Source organism: Lepisosteus platostomus, chromosome 12 (assembly GCF_059453375.1).
Source record: "Lepisosteus platostomus isolate fLepPlt1 chromosome 12, fLepPlt1.hap1, whole genome shotgun sequence".
NCBI lineage: Eukaryota > Metazoa > Chordata > Actinopteri > Semionotiformes > Lepisosteidae > Lepisosteus > Lepisosteus platostomus.
Window position 1 is genome coordinate 29,858,828 of NC_142622.1, and position 19,526 is coordinate 29,878,353.

Below are 19,526 nucleotides of genomic sequence, written 5' to 3' on the forward strand. Positions count from 1 at the left end.
AGATTATTAAAAACATTAGAGACAGGTTATTTGAGCAACGGAGTTCTCTGGATGTTATCATCTGGTAAGGTCTTTTACTGTAGGGGTCACAGTACTCCTTTTCTTGATCTGCTCTGTTAGCATTTGTTGGATTTTGCTAGCCACTTTTGAAGTAAATTCCCAGCATCAGTTCTAAAAAAGCTGTTGCCTGTTTTTGCTACTCTAGATGATAAAGGCAACTTCCCCTCTTGGTGATCCCAGAGTCACCTATAATCTGGAGGAGGGTCAGGTCCCAGAAACCAACATGCCTGTGAGATTCTACATCAAGCCCAACCGACAGGAAGGATCGGCCTCCATTCTCGTGGCAGAGCCTCTGGACTATGAGACCACAAGGTTCTTCACATTGCGAGTCAGGGTGCAGAATGTAGCTGCTGTTCCACTGGCCTCCTTCACCACTGTCTATGTCAATGTCACAGGTAAGACCCAAGAAAGCAACACCACCTTCCTGCTGCCTCTCATTTGTTGCTGTTTGAAAAAAAAAATGCTTCTGTTTAAACAGAATTATAACAGCGACTTGGAGAAACTGGGATAGGAACAATTGAGAAGACACAACACTTGAAAAATTAATTTTGGTTAAGTAGAAATGGATATATAATTAAAAGAAAAAAAAAACAACAACTATTGGAGCTCACCAGATTTACTGTAATCAGTGCCATATACAGTAGTTAACACTACAGTGATGTGAACACTTCCACTTTTGGCTGGTGATACTTAGTTTTACTCATTCATCTCCTTTTAAATCTCTGAACCCAATAAGCATGGCAGTTTTCTTAGGTTTACCTTATTTGATGCTAATGATCATTGCTGTTATTTTTGATGTTTCGACCACACTATGATGACATTTGGAAGATTATAATTAATAGTAATGTATTCATTTGATATTTCTGTGTTCTGTATCTCCTTCCCTGTAGATGTCAACGACAATGTCCCTTTCTTCATGTCTTCAACCTACGAGGCAACGGTACAGGAGGGAGCTGAAATTGGGACATCTGTAGCCCAGGTCTCAGCCACAGACCTGGACTCAGGGCTTCATGGCATGGTAAAAACCTGAGAGTTCAGACCTGTAGCTTTTCTACAAAAAAGTGTAACATCGCCCTTTCCTATCTTATTGAAAGCTATTGATTGCCCAGGCCCAATTCTTTATGGATTAACCTGTGGTACAGAGGTAACTTGGAGCCTTTCACATTACTAATGATTTTATTTCAATACATTTCATTCCCTGCATATTTTCATCTCTGTAACAAATGAAAACAGTCAATCATAACTTAATAGTGGAATCTTTCCAAGGTGAAATAGTTTAAAATTATTTTGTTTTGTGTAAATCACCAAGCAAATGTGCTTTCCTCTTTCACCTCCAAGTTTGTCAGACTGTTGCACACAACCTTTTACCTCCCTTCGTATAATATCAACAGTAGTTCTCAGTCTTAACGTAATTAGTTTGTGATGAATTTAAGCTTTTTTTTTAATATCCAGCAAATATTTCATAAACAGAACTCATAATTAGGTGAGGGCTATAAAATGCAAGTAAAGGCAGTCACAAAAAATGTTGTGGCCATTAGGTTTAGAGCAAAGCTTGGAACAGTTTTGGAACAGTTTTTTTGTGTTTTATTTCATAAGCAATAAGGTGGATCTGCTAAAAGACACTGTTCCCTTTCACAGGTTCTGATTTCAGGGTTTGAATTTAAAATTAATGGGCTTTAGTTAAAAATAAATGCTACTACTTTTCTAATGTCTGTTTTTGGTGCATATTATCTATGGAAGCCTGCAAGACCACAGAAATGTCAAATATACTATTCCAGTTTTAGAACTTTGAAATTGTTCATACTTAGGACATCAAATACTGGAGAACTAAGTGTTCCTCAGATATTTTGGTATAAGAACTCCAAAGCTCAAACTAATGAAAATGGGCGTTATTTACGTTTTTTCACTCTGAAAATCAAAATCGCTTTCAGGACTATGCATTTGAAGTTCTTAGAGGTAAATAACCATGCCTACATTTCTCTACAATGTTATTCTCTAGATAAACTATATCATCCTAAAGGATCACAGTGGGGATTCCCAGGTGTTCAGCATTAACCCTCAGACTGGGGTGATATATACCCGGGCCTCATTTGACAGGGAGCAGAAAGGCTCATACCTGATTGAAGTCCAGTCACAGGACAGCTCTGAATCTGCTCGGCCAGGACAGCGGGGACAGCCGAACACAGGTGTGTCTCAGAGAGCCTACACAGGAGCAGAGCCTTCCTAATGGCTTCTTCTTGTCTTGCACACACTCCAATGTGCTGTTTCTTAACAAACAGTTACAGAAAGTATAGTGGTTATTTATTTGATGATCTTGAAAGTTTACAGTGAATGTATTAGAATTTATAATACTTTTCCTGTGCTGCATGCACATAAAATTGGGTGACCTGTCAAACACCTGTGTAGAGGGAAGTACGCACTGCAGAGCAATAAATGTATGTATACTTGACAATGGCATTATGAGGCACATGCAGTCCAATCCCCATTTGTGTCCGTGATGACTTGCATTTTATCCTCTAGTGGATATGGATTATATTACCTGATTTGTACTCTGCACAACCCATGAGAAATATAATTATCTTACTACAGTTGTTTGACTAGGGTAACTAACTTTGTAAGACCCTGTATTTTTACATTTATTTATATCTTAATCCTAAAGTTAGTATAAAGTTTAAGTTTTTACAGAGCAATCTAAACACAAGAAACCCTGAAGGCCTTTATTCTGTGATTATCCCATTAGTCTGTTCGTGCTGGTGGATTAGAAGATCTCTGCTATATCATTATTAATGTAAATTATCTTAAACTATTATTAAATGTCTTTCATCTTTTAAAATTGTGGGTACACACATACAGTGGTGTGAAAAAAGTGTTTGCCCCCTTCCTGATTTCTGATTTTTTTGCATGTTTGTCACACTGAAATGTTTCAGATCATCAAACAAATTGAAATATTAGACAAAGATAACACATGTAAACACAAAATGCAGTTTTTAAATGAAGGTTTTTATTATTAAGGGAAAAAAAAATCCAAACCTACATGGCCCTGTGTGAAAAAGTGATTGCCCCCTAAACCTAATAACTAGTTTGGCCACCCTTAGCAGCAACAACTGCAATCAAGCGTTTGCCATTATCCACAAATGGCGAAAACATGGAACAATGGTGAACCTTCCCAGGAGTGGCCGGCCGACCAAAATTACCCCAAGAGCGGCGACGACTCATCCAAGAGGTCACAAAAAAACCCACAACAACATCCAAAGAACTGCAGGCTTCATTTGCCTCGGTTAAGGTCAGTCTCCAAGTCTCCAGTTAAGGTCATGACTCCACCATAAGAAAGAGACTGGGCAAAAATGGCCTGCATGGCAGAGTTCCAAGACGAAAACCACTGCTGAGCAAAAAGAACATAAAGGCTCGTCTCGGTTTTGCCAGAAAACATCTTGATGATCCCCAAGACTTGGGAAAATACTCTGTGGACTGACGAGACAAAAGTTGAACTTTTTGGAAGGTGTGTCTCTTACATCTGGCGTAAAAGTAACACAGCATTTCAGAAAAGGAACATCATACCGACAGTAAAATATGGTGGTGGTAGTGTGATGGTCTGGGGCTGTTTTGCTGCTTCAGGACCTGGAAGACTTGCTGTGGTAAATGGAACCATGAATTCTGCTGTCTACCAAAAAATCGTGAAGGAGAATGTCCGGCCATCTGTTCGTGACCTCAAGCTGAAGCGCATTTGGGTTCTGCAGCAGGACAATGATCCAAAACACACCAGCAAGTCCACCTCTGAATGGCTTAAGAAAAACAAAATGAAGACTTTGGAGTGGCCTAGTCAAAGTCCTGACCTGAATCCGATTGAGATGTTGTGGCATGACCTTAAAAAAGCGGTTAAGGCTCGAAAACCCTCCAATGTGGCTGAATTACAACAATTCTACAAAGATGAGTGGGCCAAAATTCCTCCACAGCGCTCTAAAAGACTCATTGCCAGTTATCGCAAACGCTTGATTGCAGTTGTTGCTGCTAAGGGTGGCCCAACTAGTTATTAGGTTTAGGGGGCAATCACTTTTTCACACAGGCCATGTAGGTCAGAAATCAGGTGATCAGAAATCAGGAAGGGGGCAAACACTTTTTCACATCACTGTATATGAAAGACAGGACTTTGATTTTGCACAAGCTTTATCTAACCTACAAATAATATAAACTATGTAAAATTAAGTCAGATTATGCATCTTATATTCTTTTAGGTCATTGGTCTCAGTCTTATATAGTTATAGAGTTTGATAAGCAGCAGCCATATCACCCTGCAACTCACAACTGGCAACCCACTGAAGCTAAGTAGGTGTGAGCCTGGTCAGTACCTGGATGGGAGACCTCCTGGGAAAAACTAAGGTTGCTGCTGGAAGAGGTGTTAGCGGGGCCAGCAGGGGGTGCTCACCCTGAGGTCCATGTGGGTCCTAATGTCCCAGTATAATGACGGGGACACTATGCTGTAAAAAACAGGCGCTGTCCTTCGTATGAGACGAAAAACCGAGGTCTTGACTCTCTGTGGTCATTAAAAAATCCCAGGGCGTTTCTCAAAAAGAGTAGGGGTGTTACCTTGGCGTCCTGGCCAAACTTCCCATTGGCCCTTACCAATCATGGCCTCCTAATAATCCCCATCTATGAATTGGCTTCATTACTCTGCTGTCCTCCCCACTAATAGCTGATGTGTGGTGAGCGTTCTAGTGCACTATGGCTGCCGTCGCATCATTCAGGTGGATGCTGCACATTGGTGGTGGTGGTGGAGGGGAGTCCCCATTACCTGTAAAGCGCTTTGAGTGGAGTGTCCAGAAAAGCGCTATACAAGTGTAAGCAATTATTATAAGATCTCTCTTTTTTATGAGATGAACCCACTTCTTTTGTGTTTAAATGATAAGAATTTTATTAAAAAAAAGGTTAGTCTGTAGACAGCACAGTTAGTCTGTGGTTAGCATTGTTCCATTGTAGTGCTTTTGCTCTGGGGTAAATGCCACGCCTGGGGTGATGTCTGCATGGAGTTTGTATGTTTTCTCTGTGATTGTGTGAGCTACGGTATCGCTAGGCGCTCAGATTTCCTCCCAAAGTCCAAAGACATACTGGTAGGCTAAATGGCTTCTGGGAAAATTGGCCCTGGTGTAAGTGTGCATGTGTCTGTGTTTGTATGTACCCTGCTAGTACTGGTGTCCTGTCTAGTGTTTATTCCGCCTTGCACCCGTTGCTTACTGTGATAGATTCACGTTCCCCCACGACCCTTATTGGATGATGTGGTTACAATATGGATACTAAGTTAGTGATTAGTATTTTGAGAAACCCTCTGCAGAGGCAATGCCGAGCAGATGCTAAAATGTCATTTTGGTTCTTGTGTTTCAGACACTGCTTACGTGCGGATCTTTGTCATGGATGTCAATGACAATGCTCCTGCCTTCCCTCAGTTAGTGTACGAAGTCAGCGTAGAGGAAGACAAAGATGTTGGCTTCATTGTCTTGACCGTGACAGCCAATGACGAAGATGAAGGTAAGGGAAAAATATTTTTTGTTAAAGGACATCATGCTTCAGTTTATTTAACCAAGAGCACTGGATCAGACACTGGTCTCTGAAACTCTATAATTTGCAACTGCAAGCACAGTTCTGCAGTGCAGCACTGGACAAAGCCCTTTAGGTGAAGTAATGTATAACGCAGAGTCACCCTTATCTGGTTTCCTTTTTACTCATCTTAGACAAATTTCTTCTTCCTTAATTATTAAATTTAGAATATCCTGTCATTTTTCTTTTTCTTTTTATACCTTTCCCCAGTTCTAGTCACCAGTTCTTAATCTACTTAATCTATTTATCAGCAAATCTAAAACTATCAAGAAGTGAAGAAGCTGTCCACTTCTGTTTTTATATTGCACTCTTACAGAGCCAACAGCAGAACTAAGGTGTCAAAGGCAGAACAAATGCAGTCTAGCCAATTAAACAGTAAACTCACAATCACTGGATACTCTTGAGGTCATGTTGCATAACAATAAAGCATGTTGCATGCTCATTGCTGAGCATACTATGGCCAGCTTGATTCCAGGTACCCCTGGGAGTGCTGTTTGTACACTCCACTAGGTGGTGCTGGTTACAACTGACTAAAGCTATTGCACACATCTATCCAGCAATGTCTACAATGTGTATACTGTATATCAGTACAGTATAATACCTTTACTGGTAAATGTGTTTACACTCCTGTTTATTTTTTCCACAGTAAACAAGCAGATCCTTAAATGTGTATAGGTTCAAATAAGTGAAACATTTTTAATTTACTTGAATTCAGTCCCACATAAAAGCTTTGTTAGCACTATGAAAACACATGACAAAACCCTCTTTCACAGAAACCATTTTATGGTCATATCCAACTGCTGCTTCACAGCTTTTGGGTCTTGGATTCTATTCTTGGGTGGATTGTCTTATGTTCTGCCTGTGTTCCTGTGTTTTTTTCAAAATCCAAGACTTGTTTAGTTTGATTGGCTGTGCTTCATTTTTTCATTTCAAAAGAAACAAAAGTGGGGCCTTTTCCTCATTAATACATATTGTCTGGAGTGGTTCTGCTAACCACAACACTTGTACTAAAGAAGAAATGGTGTCATGTTAAGGAAAACCTGTATTTTTTTCTTTTTTTAACAGTTATAGGATTTTAAAGAGTTTTTTTTCTGATTAAGAAAAAAGCAGTGACACAGGTAAAAGTATCAAACCTTCTTTGGAACTAATCGTTGATCTTATTTGTAAGCTATAATGAAATATATTATTGGTGAACATCTCTGCTGTTTCATCAATTTTAGAATCTAGCCATTTGATTTGGGGAAAACAGAAAAAAACAGGAGAAAATGTAGTTACATATTTCACTTAGAGGTGTGCATTAACCATTTGGAATGGGACGCTGATCAAAATAGACTGTTCTAAGCTTTTTTTTCAAGACTTCAAGAGAGTAGTAGCTGTAGTGACACTGTATGTAGCAGTGAGGGGTGTACATCTTGGTATGCCCCTTTAAAATCCAGGCCTCATGTAATTCCACATAGGAAGTGTATCTACAGTATGTTCCTTAGACATTTGCTGAGTTGACAGCCTAAGTATTTATTACATAGATTACTTTGGAAATAGTATTTTTGAAAATCTGTCAGATTTCAAAATCTCCAGTGGTCTTCCCTGTCAGACACAGGTGTCCACCTAAGCGGATGATCTGTATTTGTTTGAGATAATCCATAAAAACATGACAAAATCCTGGTAAGGACCAGGCTGCTGAGCATGCAAGTGTCTGAGTGGATTTTATAGCCAAGCTTCTCTGGGTAGCTCCTTGGCTTAAAATAAGCAGTATTTGTCACATGTCTGTTGTCTATTGAAGGTAAAATAATAAATATACAAGTTCTGGAGATCACAAAATGCTCTTTAAGAAATATGCTGTGCCTTGTTTCTTTTTATTTTCCCACGAAGCTCTGCAATAGAATGCAGAGTGTATAATTATGAATTGTATTAGAGACATTGTATCCAAATGATGCAACATGTTTGGATTCATCTTTATTACTTTATATCCTCTCCTTAGTTAAAAAATTGATGAAACCTTGATGAAAAATTCACCATTCTTGAAAGTGGAATGTTTTATAGGTTTTTGTAGGTGTCACTAAATTTGTTAAGGTTCAGGATGATAATACTTAACCATAGATCTTTGTATAATGTTACAGGAGCCGGTTCAGACTCCTGAACGTATTGTTTAGGACCCTATGCAGACAGTATAATCCGGAAGTGACTGGAGTAAGACTTCAGGGGGAAACACGGCAGGATCAGGACAGGATGACAGACAGGGGGGCGTGACAGCTGTGATCCGGTGCTCAGGGGGCATGACAAGTCCAACACAGTCCAAATAGGGAAGCCATGGCGCAGTCCATAATCCAAAAGCAGGAGATCGGTCCAAGACAAGACACGAATAAAAACAGGGAACGAGGACATGGAATCAGGAACATGGAAGGCCAGGCGCTCTGAGTCCCGGACTCAGCTGGTCAGGGCACCGTTGTGAAGCCTATGCCGTCGGGTTATTCCTGGAACCGCTGGTAGGCGGGCTTCCGGGTGTCCGTCTTCTAATGCTGAGCCCTGAGCTTCTGAGGCACAGGGTTTAAATAATAAAAGGGAAACCAGGGACAGGTGTATGCAATAGCTAAACTAAAATACAAAAGGGTCAGAGCACCCTCTAGAGGAGGGATGATGGGGTGACATTTTGTTTCTGTGTTCAGCCTCCTTCATGCCCTATGGCAATCAAAGTGATTTCCAAGAAGCTTCTAGATAATTTCTGAGGCTTTGTAATATTACTTAAAATAACTAAAAACATTACTTTCACCTTTTAAAAAAGTGTGAATTTGAATCATTTGTATTTAGAAATACAGATCCATCTATTCAAATGCGAGGTATACTGCGTTAAAATGCATCATACCGCATCACACTGCATGATAATTGAAATATGATAATAATATCCAAAAGCACCTTGTAAAACCGCCAAGCTTAACGTCTCATGTACAGCATTTGAGCTGTCTCCAGAAATTGCTTGGTTTCGAAACCCGGTCACTACTGAGAGACAATCTTTTTCCAATTAAGAATTTAAGTATACTCTTTAGATTTTTAATAATTTTAAACTGTGTATTACAGCATGTTAATCATTAAACATTAAAAAGTCAGTATGTTTTATAAAAGAAAGATTGCTTAGTTGGACAAAAGTACAGAAACTTCCACCTTCATCATAAATATTTTAATTATGCATAAATATTTTATGCATCAAAGTCTTTAACTTGGTAACTTACTGTACATGGGTTCTGGTTTTAATGTGCTTGTTCATTATTAAGCTTATATTCTGTACTTCATAAGTTATAACATTTTATCCTTTTCTAAGAATACGTACTGTAGTAAGACCACTTGCTGTAACTGTAAAAAAATAAAAGTTGTACTGATTTAATACCACTTGACAGAAATATGAATATGGAGTCTTGTAACTAAGCAGCTAAAATATTTTGGAAACATATTTTGGACATTTTGGAAACATTTTGACATTCATTTTTTTAAGCTTGTATTGTTCTTATAGTGGTTGTGGTTGTGTAACTCTGCGGAAATTATTCTGTACACTGAAGAGATATAGAGCAGACACATTGTATATTGGCTCATACACTTGTTAAAACGTTCCAATTTTGATGCGATATGGAAGATATTATTAATAGTATTAATAATGAATGGCTGTAAGCTCAAAGTATTACCATGGTCCACTTTCTTTGTAAATGTCTGCATCAGTTTGACTCATTCACCCGTGATTACTTGGAAACTTTTTGCCTGCCCCTTTCAGCTACAGCTTAAGTTCTTAAGCGGTGAGTTGGTGTAACGGGTTAGGCGTGTGCCTTGCATGCTGGAGGTCAGGGGTTTGAACCCAGCTGTTGCCATGAGTTTTCTTTTAACAAGTAAACATTTTGAAAAACTAAAATAGCAAATATATTGACATTTTTTATATTTCTAAATATCACAACATGTTCAAAGCTAAGTGATTTATTAATAACAAGGAATAATTTTAAACTGCTTGTATTTTAAAATTGTATTTTGTTCGGGGTGATTTGTCACTGTTTTCAGAACCTTCAATTTAAAGAAGAGTGTTACACCCAACTGTTTGTTATGTAAAATAGACAGTTCTGCTCGGGGGATGGGTTACATTTTCAGTAGCATGCCCTGTTATCATTGTTGCTCTTTAACATAAGGCAATCAGCATTCAAATGTCCTGTTTTTTCTTAACACTCATTTTTCCGTACCGTAGCTTTAAAACTTGAACAAAGACGTGCCGCATGCATACAGCACGATATTGTACAGTTTTAAATCCACTACAGTATAGCTTGTGGGAAATATATTTATTTGTACTGCATCAAAGTTTAACTTGTTCAGAGCGCCCTACATTACAAACTCCAATCGTTTCATTTTGTCTATTGCTACAATATCGACAGCAATGTAGTTAAAAGGAACATGTCAAAATGTTTCCAAAATAACCACAAGTGAACTAGTTGAGTGATTTGATAATAATAGAGAAATCATAACAATGACTCCGTGTTGCTAATCGTGCATACCCAATTGAAAGAAAGACACATAAATCGACATGTGATGGTTTTGTGTTTAAGCATTTCTTCATGGAAATCTTTAAGTTAAACAAGGGAGGGGGAATGGTTATTTCTTGTTGTTGGCTCTGGCATGAATTTGTGTATCTGGATAAATTAAGTGATACTATTGTGATTAAGGATTTCTTTGCGAAATTCTTTAAGTTAAACAAAGGAGAGAAGAAGCATTATTTTTACAATTGACACTCCAAGATTCTAACTGATTTAATTCCCTTCATTTAGCTGAAACGGATAAAGAAATCATGCAATAGTTATATGTATTGGAAGGTGCTCTGTTTTGTTTACACTCAGACTCAAACCTGTGTTGTACAGTGATATAGACGTGGGTAATGTCATCGCCATTAAACAATGTATTAAGTATTTTTTCATTCATTCATTTTTGTACATTTGTAATACATATATTTTGAGAACAACTGATGCACACTAACTGTACATCAACTTCAATCAACTTAACTGTTCATCAGGGATTGGAACTAGTTTAGACGCTATTGTATTAGGTCGGGCCTCAGTACTGGATGTAACAACATACAGGTATGTATTAGGAAAGGAGACTATTACATACAGAGATAGATTTCACATACAACATCAGCTACCCTGAAATCTAAAAAAGAAAACAATATCTCTTCTGTGAAGGAGCACGGCACATTATATTATCGTATGGAATGTGCCAGGATAAGTGGATGTCTTATCTTGCAATTTGGACTGAAATTGAGTGTTTGAGCCAAGGTACCAGGCCACATAGAAAATGAACTTGATTCCTTTTAATCCTTTAAAGCTAAATTAAATGCTTTAATAATTAACCACCTGCAACCAGACCAACCTAGCATCCTCTCATTTGTTATTAATCCATCTGAGGACCATTTATTGAGGAAAATAACTTTTGAGGAGTTGTGAAGAAGTCAAAGCAAAAAGAGAAAATTAATATATTGAATATGAAATATCCAAGGCAGGAGACTAATTAACCTTTAAACAATTCAAGCAATTCTGGAACTGAGATTACTAATCATGTAAGCCTCAGTCACTGGGTTGTGGCATGTGGCTAAGGGATTTCTGGTTTGATTTTATGTTATGTCATTAGCCCACTATGACTAGGACTCCTCAGCTGACTGTGTGCTGCTTTTAGTTGGGTAGGTTTTAGTTGATCCCTTTAGCTTTTCGAACATCAGCAATTCCTGAGGTCTGCCATCAGACATGCCACAAGCCACATGCCATTCCTCTCTTTTAGAAGCATACCCTTAACTGTAGAGTGCAGTGCTGTTATAATAGTTTCCTTTACAGGTGTGCAGTACACAGACTCTTATAGTGCTAAAGACACTTTCAAAGTGTTTTTGCAACGAAAGATTTCACTCACTCCTATTAATAGCCTAAAGGAGAGATCACAATATGAAAATTAGATTAAATTTACATCAGAAACAAATGACCAGAGAGAAGCCAATAATCTTTCTTTCTTCTGATGTGAAAACTTTTTCCCAGGATTCCATACTTTGCATCTCTCCACTTTCCCCATTATCATCTAAGAAGCAGCCCTTTAGCTTGTCACAAGCATAGCACTGAATACTTTGTCTTTATCATCATCAAACTGTCCATGACAGACCTTAGCCAAAGGATTACTTTTACTTTAATTACATTAAAATATTTGCTACTAACATACATAAAGATGTATATTCCCCAAACCATATACCGCTGTGGTAGCCTTAGTAAATAATGCTGTGTATTCACTTCTGTGTCACTAACATTACTAATTATCAAGCATATGTACTTGGCCTAATAGGATTATTTAGTCTTTTGTCCGGTTTAAGGACATTTAGTAATTCTATATTTACTCAAGAGGTTATTGGCATTTTATTTCATTCGGGAAAAACAGCAAATGGTAGTATATAAACCTTTACTTCTAATGAGATTTTAAAAGACAAAGCATACATTTTTTTTCTTTCACAATGCTGTGAAAGAAGTGGTAGCAATGAATCATGTCCCTAGTAGAGTTACATTTATTGCCAAATGATTAATCAGGTGGGAGTTGTTCAAAGGTAACTGAAACTGCAATTAAGAGTAGAGAAATGACTTTGAGCAACTATAAGTTTTCTGTGATGTCATGTAGAGAAACTCATATCATAGTCTCCCTCTGACTTTAGAAGAAAATTGAAAGGCAAATCAAGCAACTTTCTTAAATGTTTGTTAAAACTGATCCATTTCACACTCGTTGTCTAATCTCTATTTACTGTATGGTGAGTTTCATTAAAGAAGGATAATAAATCATTTCCAATGATGTGCAATTGGCCCAACCTGTCTTTCATTCTCAGAAAATGAACTGAGTACAGTTCAGTATGTACTGTTTCAACAAGAGCAAAATCTGTGCCTTTTCCCTGATGGCTGAAGTCCTGTTTCCTGAAAGACCAGCTCTTTTTTGCTTAGACAGTATGAGGTTGCCATATGGTCTGTTCATTAACTAGGCTGCTGCTGGCAAAAGCACTTGAGCTTGGTTTACCGAGTGTCAAACTGCATTGCATTTATTGTTTTGATGGACACACTAAGCACTGACTGAACACATACCACAGTCATAGTGGAAAGCTGACAAATTTTATCCAGATGGTATTTGTCTCTTAAAATTTTATTAGATACACTGTTTTTTTCTTAGTAGTTATTAGTGGATCAAATGAGCAAAAAAATGTTTGGCAATGTTATGAATGTCTTCATCATTTAGAAAATTGTAGTGAAAAGTAATGTGAAATCCATAATTTTTAATCAGAAATTGTGATATAGCAGGTGTCTTTATGTCTTTTCCTAACTGTACCTTCCACGTCTCTCCCTTCTCCTGCTTGTTCAGTAGTTTTTCACAACAGCTCCATATTAAACTCTCCCTAACTTACAATGGTCTTTTATACAGGGGCCAATGCTAAACTTAGGTACCAGATCACTTCAGGCAATTCCAAAGGAACATTTGATGTGGAGCCTGAAGTTGGGACGATCTTCATAGCACAGCGATTGAACTATGAACAGAACCAGCGCTACGAACTGAGACTGGTGGCATCTGATGGAAAATGGGAGAATCAGACACTTGTCATCATCAACGTCATCAACCAGAATGATGAGGCACCCATTTTCAGCCAGAGCGAGTATCACAGCAGCGTAATGGAGGAGCTCACTGAGCTGCCTGTGCTTGTGTTACAGGTCAGGGTGCTACATTCAAGTCAGGGACCTACATGGTTCATTGTTCTCTTTTAAGATGGTATTGGAACTAAAGTCAGTTTAAACTCAAACGTACCTCTGGTATGAGACAGCAGGGGATTGTGCTGCTGGACTGTTGCTTTGATATTTATTATAGTATAATGGTATTCTAAAATTATTAATTGCTTTTTAAAGTATTTTAAATATTGTATATATCAATTGGAAAATTTAGAACGCTGTTTTCATCTGGGTGGGCATTCATTTATTTTAGATGTGAAAAAGCACTAGAAAACACAAGAGGCAACAAGAGTGGCAACAAGAGGAGAAAGGCATCCCAGTTACAAACCTTTTTTTAAGTTAGCCCCTTATTAACATGTGACAAAAGAAATGCAACAAATGAGAGAAGAATTTAGTCTTTCTGGGTACAGATGGAGATCTGTCATCCAGATATCATAAATTTGAGCAAGGGTCATGCCACAAACTTTCTCTGACCAGGTTTTCCCGAAAGATAGTATACAGTATTGGCTCAGCACTGTGAAGCGTAGATGCAGGAATCTGTTAGCCAAGGGTTTTTCTGCTCTCATTAAAACTCTGACTACTACCGCTTCCTAAGCATCTTCAAGCTTGTGGTAATGTCCATGAGGGAGATGCATCTCTTCCAATCAGGACTAACCCTCTTGCAATGTCATCGTGGAACTTCTAGTCTCAATGAATGTCAGAGTAGCTTGTCTGCCTGTCCGTATTCTCCCCCTTGCACTCAGTTGTGCTCTGAGACATGGAAAAAAATAATCAGCAATTCTACATTGAGTGTAATGTATATATTAAAAAATAATTGGTGAGACTGAAGAGTCTCAGCCTGCATATTTTCTCTGCTCATTTCTTTGTTTTTATGCAGCAGATTTCCATAGTGTATGACACTGTTATATAAAGATTTGTATTTACTACTAATTTAACAACCTTAAATCTTCATTAATCCTGGACTGCTGCTAATAAGTGTCTGTGAAGGTACCCCTTAAAGTCTGTGCTAGGCACACTATGTCATTTTCATTATTTATTAACAGATGTGCTGGTATATTTTAGATTCTAAATTTAAATTAATTTTGAAAATTTCAGATTGCTCTGTTTCAGTCTTCCTGGATTGTGACTTTTAATTGTCAGGGGAAAAAAGACTTCAAAGGCTTGTGCACAAATTCAGTAAAGTATGTTTTGAGTAAACACCCCTCAACTACAAGAAGCCAAAGTCTGTTTTCTTTTGCTTGTTTTCAGTAATATTTAAGTTTAATAATTGTAGGTTTTATGATGGATGTTTTGAAGGCCCTGCAAAAGTTATATCTTGAGCCAAACTGCTTAGCTGACATGTTAGTCATGACATGGTAGTTCTTATGGATGAAAAACATTAGAAAATTGCTCTTTTGTAGGTATCAGCCACGGATCCAGACCAAGAGGCAGACCAGAGCGCCCTGCGTTACTCTTTGCATGGCCAAGGTGCTGATAGCGAGTTCACCATTGAGGCTCTGACTGGGAAGATTTATGCCCAGAAAAAGCTTGACAGAGAGGGGCGCTCTGTGTGGCAATTCCTAGTCCTGGCCACGGATGAGAATGGGGCAGGTCTCACTGGGTTTGCTGATGTCATTGTAGAAGTGCAAGATGTCAATGACAACTCTCCTGTCTTCTTGTGTGCTATTGACAGCTGTTTTGTGGGCTATGTGCTGGAGAACTCCCCAGCTGATACTTCCATTATGGAAATGACTGCCACTGATTTGGACGACCCCAAGGCCAACAAGAACGCAATTCTAACTTACAGGATAGTGCAGAATGTACGCAATGAGATCAACCTAAACCTTTTTTCCATCAACCCCTTCACTGGAACTATCTATACTGTCCTCAGGTCCCTAGATAGAGAGGTAGAAGACAAATATCTAGTGGTGGTGGAAGCCAGGGATGGAGGAGGCCTAACAGGAACTGGGACAGCCACAATTATAGTGTCAGACATTAATGACCACCCTCCTGTATTCACACAGAGGGTATATATGGCTTCTGTGACTGAAAGCTTGGACATCAACAGTGAAGTGCTTGTGATGTCAGCCACTGATGGAGATGAGGGGGAAAATGCCATGATGACCTTCAGCATTGTTGGTGGAGACGAAGACCGCAAATTCTTCATTGAGACAGATAAGATGAACCGACGGGGGACCATCAGGCTGAAGAAGAAGATTGACTTTGAAAAACCCCATGAGCGGACATTTAACTTGACTGTGAAGGTGGAGGACATGGATTTCTTTAGTTTAGCCTACTGTGTTATCCAGGTGGAGGACTCCAATGACCATGCTCCTGTATTCTTCCCCCAGTTCTATGAGGCAGAGACCTTGTTTGAGGATGTCCCAGTCGGCACGATCGTTGCCCAGGTCACAGCTGTTGATCTAGACTCAGGGCAAAATGGAAGATTCACCTACAGCATTGAACCTGAGTCAGATCCATACGAACAGTTCTTGGTGGACAAGGCTGGTTCGGTTTTAGTAGCTGATTCCTTGGATCGGGAAAAAATTGCCCAGCACCGCCTCCTGCTACATGCCACAGATATGGGAAATCCGTCCCTGACCGGCACAGCTATAGTCTTAGTGTCAGTGCAAGATGTTAATGACAATGGACCACATTTTGAGGTACCATATCATCCTATAGTATGGGAGAACACGGGTGCACCCCAGGTTGTCCAAATGAATGACTCTTCACTCTTGCTCTATGCCAAAGACAATGATACACCTCACAATGGTGCACCCTTTTCTTTCCAGCTGTTGATGGAGAGCCCTGGTGTGAGTAGTTTCAACCTTACTGACTTGAAAAATGGCAGTGCTCTGATTACAGCGCTGCAAACTTTTGATAGAGAAGAACAGAAACAATACTACTTACCTATTTTAATGACTGACAGTGGCAGTCCTCCTATGAGTGCAACCAATACGCTGACAATCACCATCGGCGACAGAAATGATCATCCACATGTGGCAGGGCACATAGAATTTATTATCTACAGCTATGAGGGTGAGTGCAGTAAGTGTTTTTACTGATTTTTAGGGAGTTAATAGGTTTTTTTGTCTATTGTTATGCTATTTCTAACAGATAAGGCTTGGAATGTATTTTTTATTTTTTGAGCAACAGGGTAGCAATTAATTTCATTATCAATTATTATTTGCAATTATAATTATGACATGTTTTATGTTTATAAAGTCTAAGTGCTTCTATAGAAGGGGTTTAGTCCCCCATGAAATAGTAAATAAACACATTAGTATACCATTTTATTTATTTTTTAATTGAGGTTTTAAACTATTTTAAACATGTAAATGTTCCTTATTAAATTTAACATTTAACAAATAAAGTTACATGAGCCCCAGGAGTGATTTGCACTGATATCATGAAAGGACATGGGTGGTATTCAGATAGTCAAAACATTCCTTGCCAAGTAAACGTAAAACACTTTCTGCTTTTGGACGAATCAAGATATACTAATATATCTTTTTCCACTTTTAATGTACATATAGTTCCCCCTTTGTTGAATTACAAATAATGTATACATATCTTTGTAGTGTGTGAAACTGAACTTATTTAGGCTTGCAAACCAAAGGGCATAAATAGTTTGCAGTCAATGTATTTTTTTCTCTTTGCGTTTATTGCTTTCATCTAACGTCTTTCAGACAAAAGTGTTCAGTTTGAGCATTCATGTCTTCCATTAACATATACAGTTTAAAAAATGCGTATGCTGTACATTTTTTAGAATTCAACTAACTAGGACATCATTGAAAGGAGGTGAATACTTTTGCAAAGCACTGTACAGTATATCAAGTACATACAGTAGTATACAGTACATATACTGGTGTTGATTCTTTTATCTAAAAAAGAGAGTACCTATTTTCTCTCCATTTGCATTAAATCTATATGTTTTGATGGCTGATGTGTAACCTGAGTTCTGAAACCTGATTACATGTTTTCCCCAGGTATACTTCCAACAACGGTGCTGGGCCAAGTTCAGTCCCCTGACCTAGATGACTGGAATGAAAAGGTTTACAGATTTGAAGGCAAACCATCCAGGTGCTTTGATTTTTTACTGAAACCTGAAACAAGCAGCTATGAAATCAGTCACTTACAGATAAAAAAACACTTTAGAATGTGATAGATTTGTATTACTAGTTGATTAGGCTGCTTTATCCATAGCAACTTACATTTGCATAGATTCTATTTGTACAGCTTGGTTTTTTAACAATTTGAGTAAAATGTCTTGCTAAAGGGTAAAACTGCACCGTCCCACCCATGACATGAGTTACATGTCCAAAACCATGTCCAAAACCACATGTCCAAAAGCACTCTTACTGCTGTTTTGATATAATTGTGTGAATACTCAAGGGGTCAAGTAATTTTACTCACTGAATAAATTCTAAAGTGAATTATTATGAGATTGGTGTACATGTGCATTTGTTTTTCATCTCATCATTAAACAAATAATATGTATTAATACTAATTTTAATAATAGACACAAAATGAAAATTACAATGTTTTAAATATTCAAAATGTCCTCCTATTCATTCAATCACATTTCAAATGCTAATTGTAACATTTCACATTAGCCTCTGGGGTGCATAAGTTGAAATTTAAAAATTGATTAAATGACTTATTCATCTGCTGCCTTAAAATCAAGCTTTCAGGCTAGTTGCAAATACTCAATCTTTCAAGCATCCCCTCAGTAAAAATCCTATTGATTCTGAACAGATGCCACATATCTCTGTAAACCTGTCAAATACCTCAAACTTTTTTTCAGTGCTGAAAATAGTTTCATTACTTTAGTCATTCCATGATTAATTATAGCTGCTGTGTTGTCTCCTCTAGAAGCAAGGTCCACAGAATATCAGGAGTGCTGGCACATCTATATCTATTTTAAATCTAATTTTACAGCAAAACAGAGAGAGCTTAACTCACTGTAACAGATTGTAGTAATAAACAAAAGAGTTCAGTTCTATTTTAATTAAAAGCTCTCTGGTAGAGAAATACATTGGTAAAGATATATTTTGTACTGCATTTTTTAGGAAAAGGTGCTTTCAAGGGTAATTTTCTTACCTGATCCTACATTTCCTAAATGTATATTTAAATATGAGATCAACTTCTGGGAAGTAAATATGTGTATTTTGAGTACTACCAAAGAAAACATGAAAGAACAGTTGCTTTTATGTGCTGGAAAAAGAAGAAGAAAGCCAGGAGTCATGTGCAGTTGTGAACAGTTGTAATGGAGTTCCCAGGGGTGTTATAATTTTTCTTCCAGCAGTGCTCCAATTCAGATTAGTGCTTAACTGATTAGTGCTTAACTGGACCAGATTAAAGCCTTTCAAATCAGCAACACAACCTGCTGTACTACATTATTCAATGATCAGAGTCACCAATCCACTGTGTTGCAGGATAACCACTAAGGTTGAACTTTCTTTGGAACTACACTGCACAGATGATTAATACAAACTAAAGAGTCCAGAAGTGCATTTTACTCTCTGTTAATGCATAGGAGGGTGTATTAACACTCTCATTCACTGCTCACACCTCTTCATGCTTGATCACTGTACAACTGGACCTCTTTCAAAAGACAAACACCTGCAGCACTATTTTTTCCAGAAATGTCCAATGTTCATTACAAAATGGAATACTAGTTAAAGTTCGGGAGGGGTGAAAGCAGCTGAACTAAGCTCACCTTAGTTATTCAATTTACCTTTTAAAAGACATGAAAAAAGTTTGCCAATCTAGAATTTTTAATTTCAGAGTGCTCTATCATAATATGATATCATATTTCCAGAGCTGCAGGAGATTTCAAGCTCATTTCCTTTTTGTTGCTTGCAATTTCATTCTCCAGTATAGTAAAATGACTTGTCGTCTTTAACTAGAGAAGCCATTTTCGTAATGCACCGTAAAAGACAGATAAGCGATCTACTGTAGAAACTGGCAGATTTTACTTAAGTAAGTAAAAGTCTTATCTCAATAAAGATGAAGAAGCTACTTGACACTATAGTATCCATGAAAAAAGCTATCATTGTGTCAGAGTGGCTAGTGTTCCAAGTCCCTTTAATCACATCATCATCTGTTTTAATGATTGAAGAATTACTGGGAAAGATGCTGTGT

At 37.9% G+C, this 19,526-nt stretch overlaps 1 protein-coding gene across 3 annotated transcripts in view; it reads left to right on the plus strand.

Moving 5' to 3' along the window:
* Window positions 1–19,526, plus strand: part of LOC148651377 (neural-cadherin) — a 163,034-nt gene that overhangs the window by 113,852 nt on the left and 29,656 nt on the right. For all 3 annotated transcript variants that reach the window (XM_088601573.1, XM_088601574.1, XM_088601575.1), the window contains exons 13-19: window positions 206–455; window positions 951–1,078; window positions 2,060–2,246; window positions 5,437–5,580; window positions 13,102–13,385; window positions 14,801–16,418; window positions 17,369–17,462. In XM_088601573.1, the coding sequence (XP_088457699.1) occupies window positions 206–455; window positions 951–1,078; window positions 2,060–2,246; window positions 5,437–5,580; window positions 13,102–13,385; window positions 14,801–16,418; window positions 17,369–17,462 (2,705 nt within the window). The remainder of the gene's footprint in view (window positions 1–205; window positions 456–950; window positions 1,079–2,059; window positions 2,247–5,436; window positions 5,581–13,101; window positions 13,386–14,800; window positions 16,419–17,368; window positions 17,463–19,526) is intronic.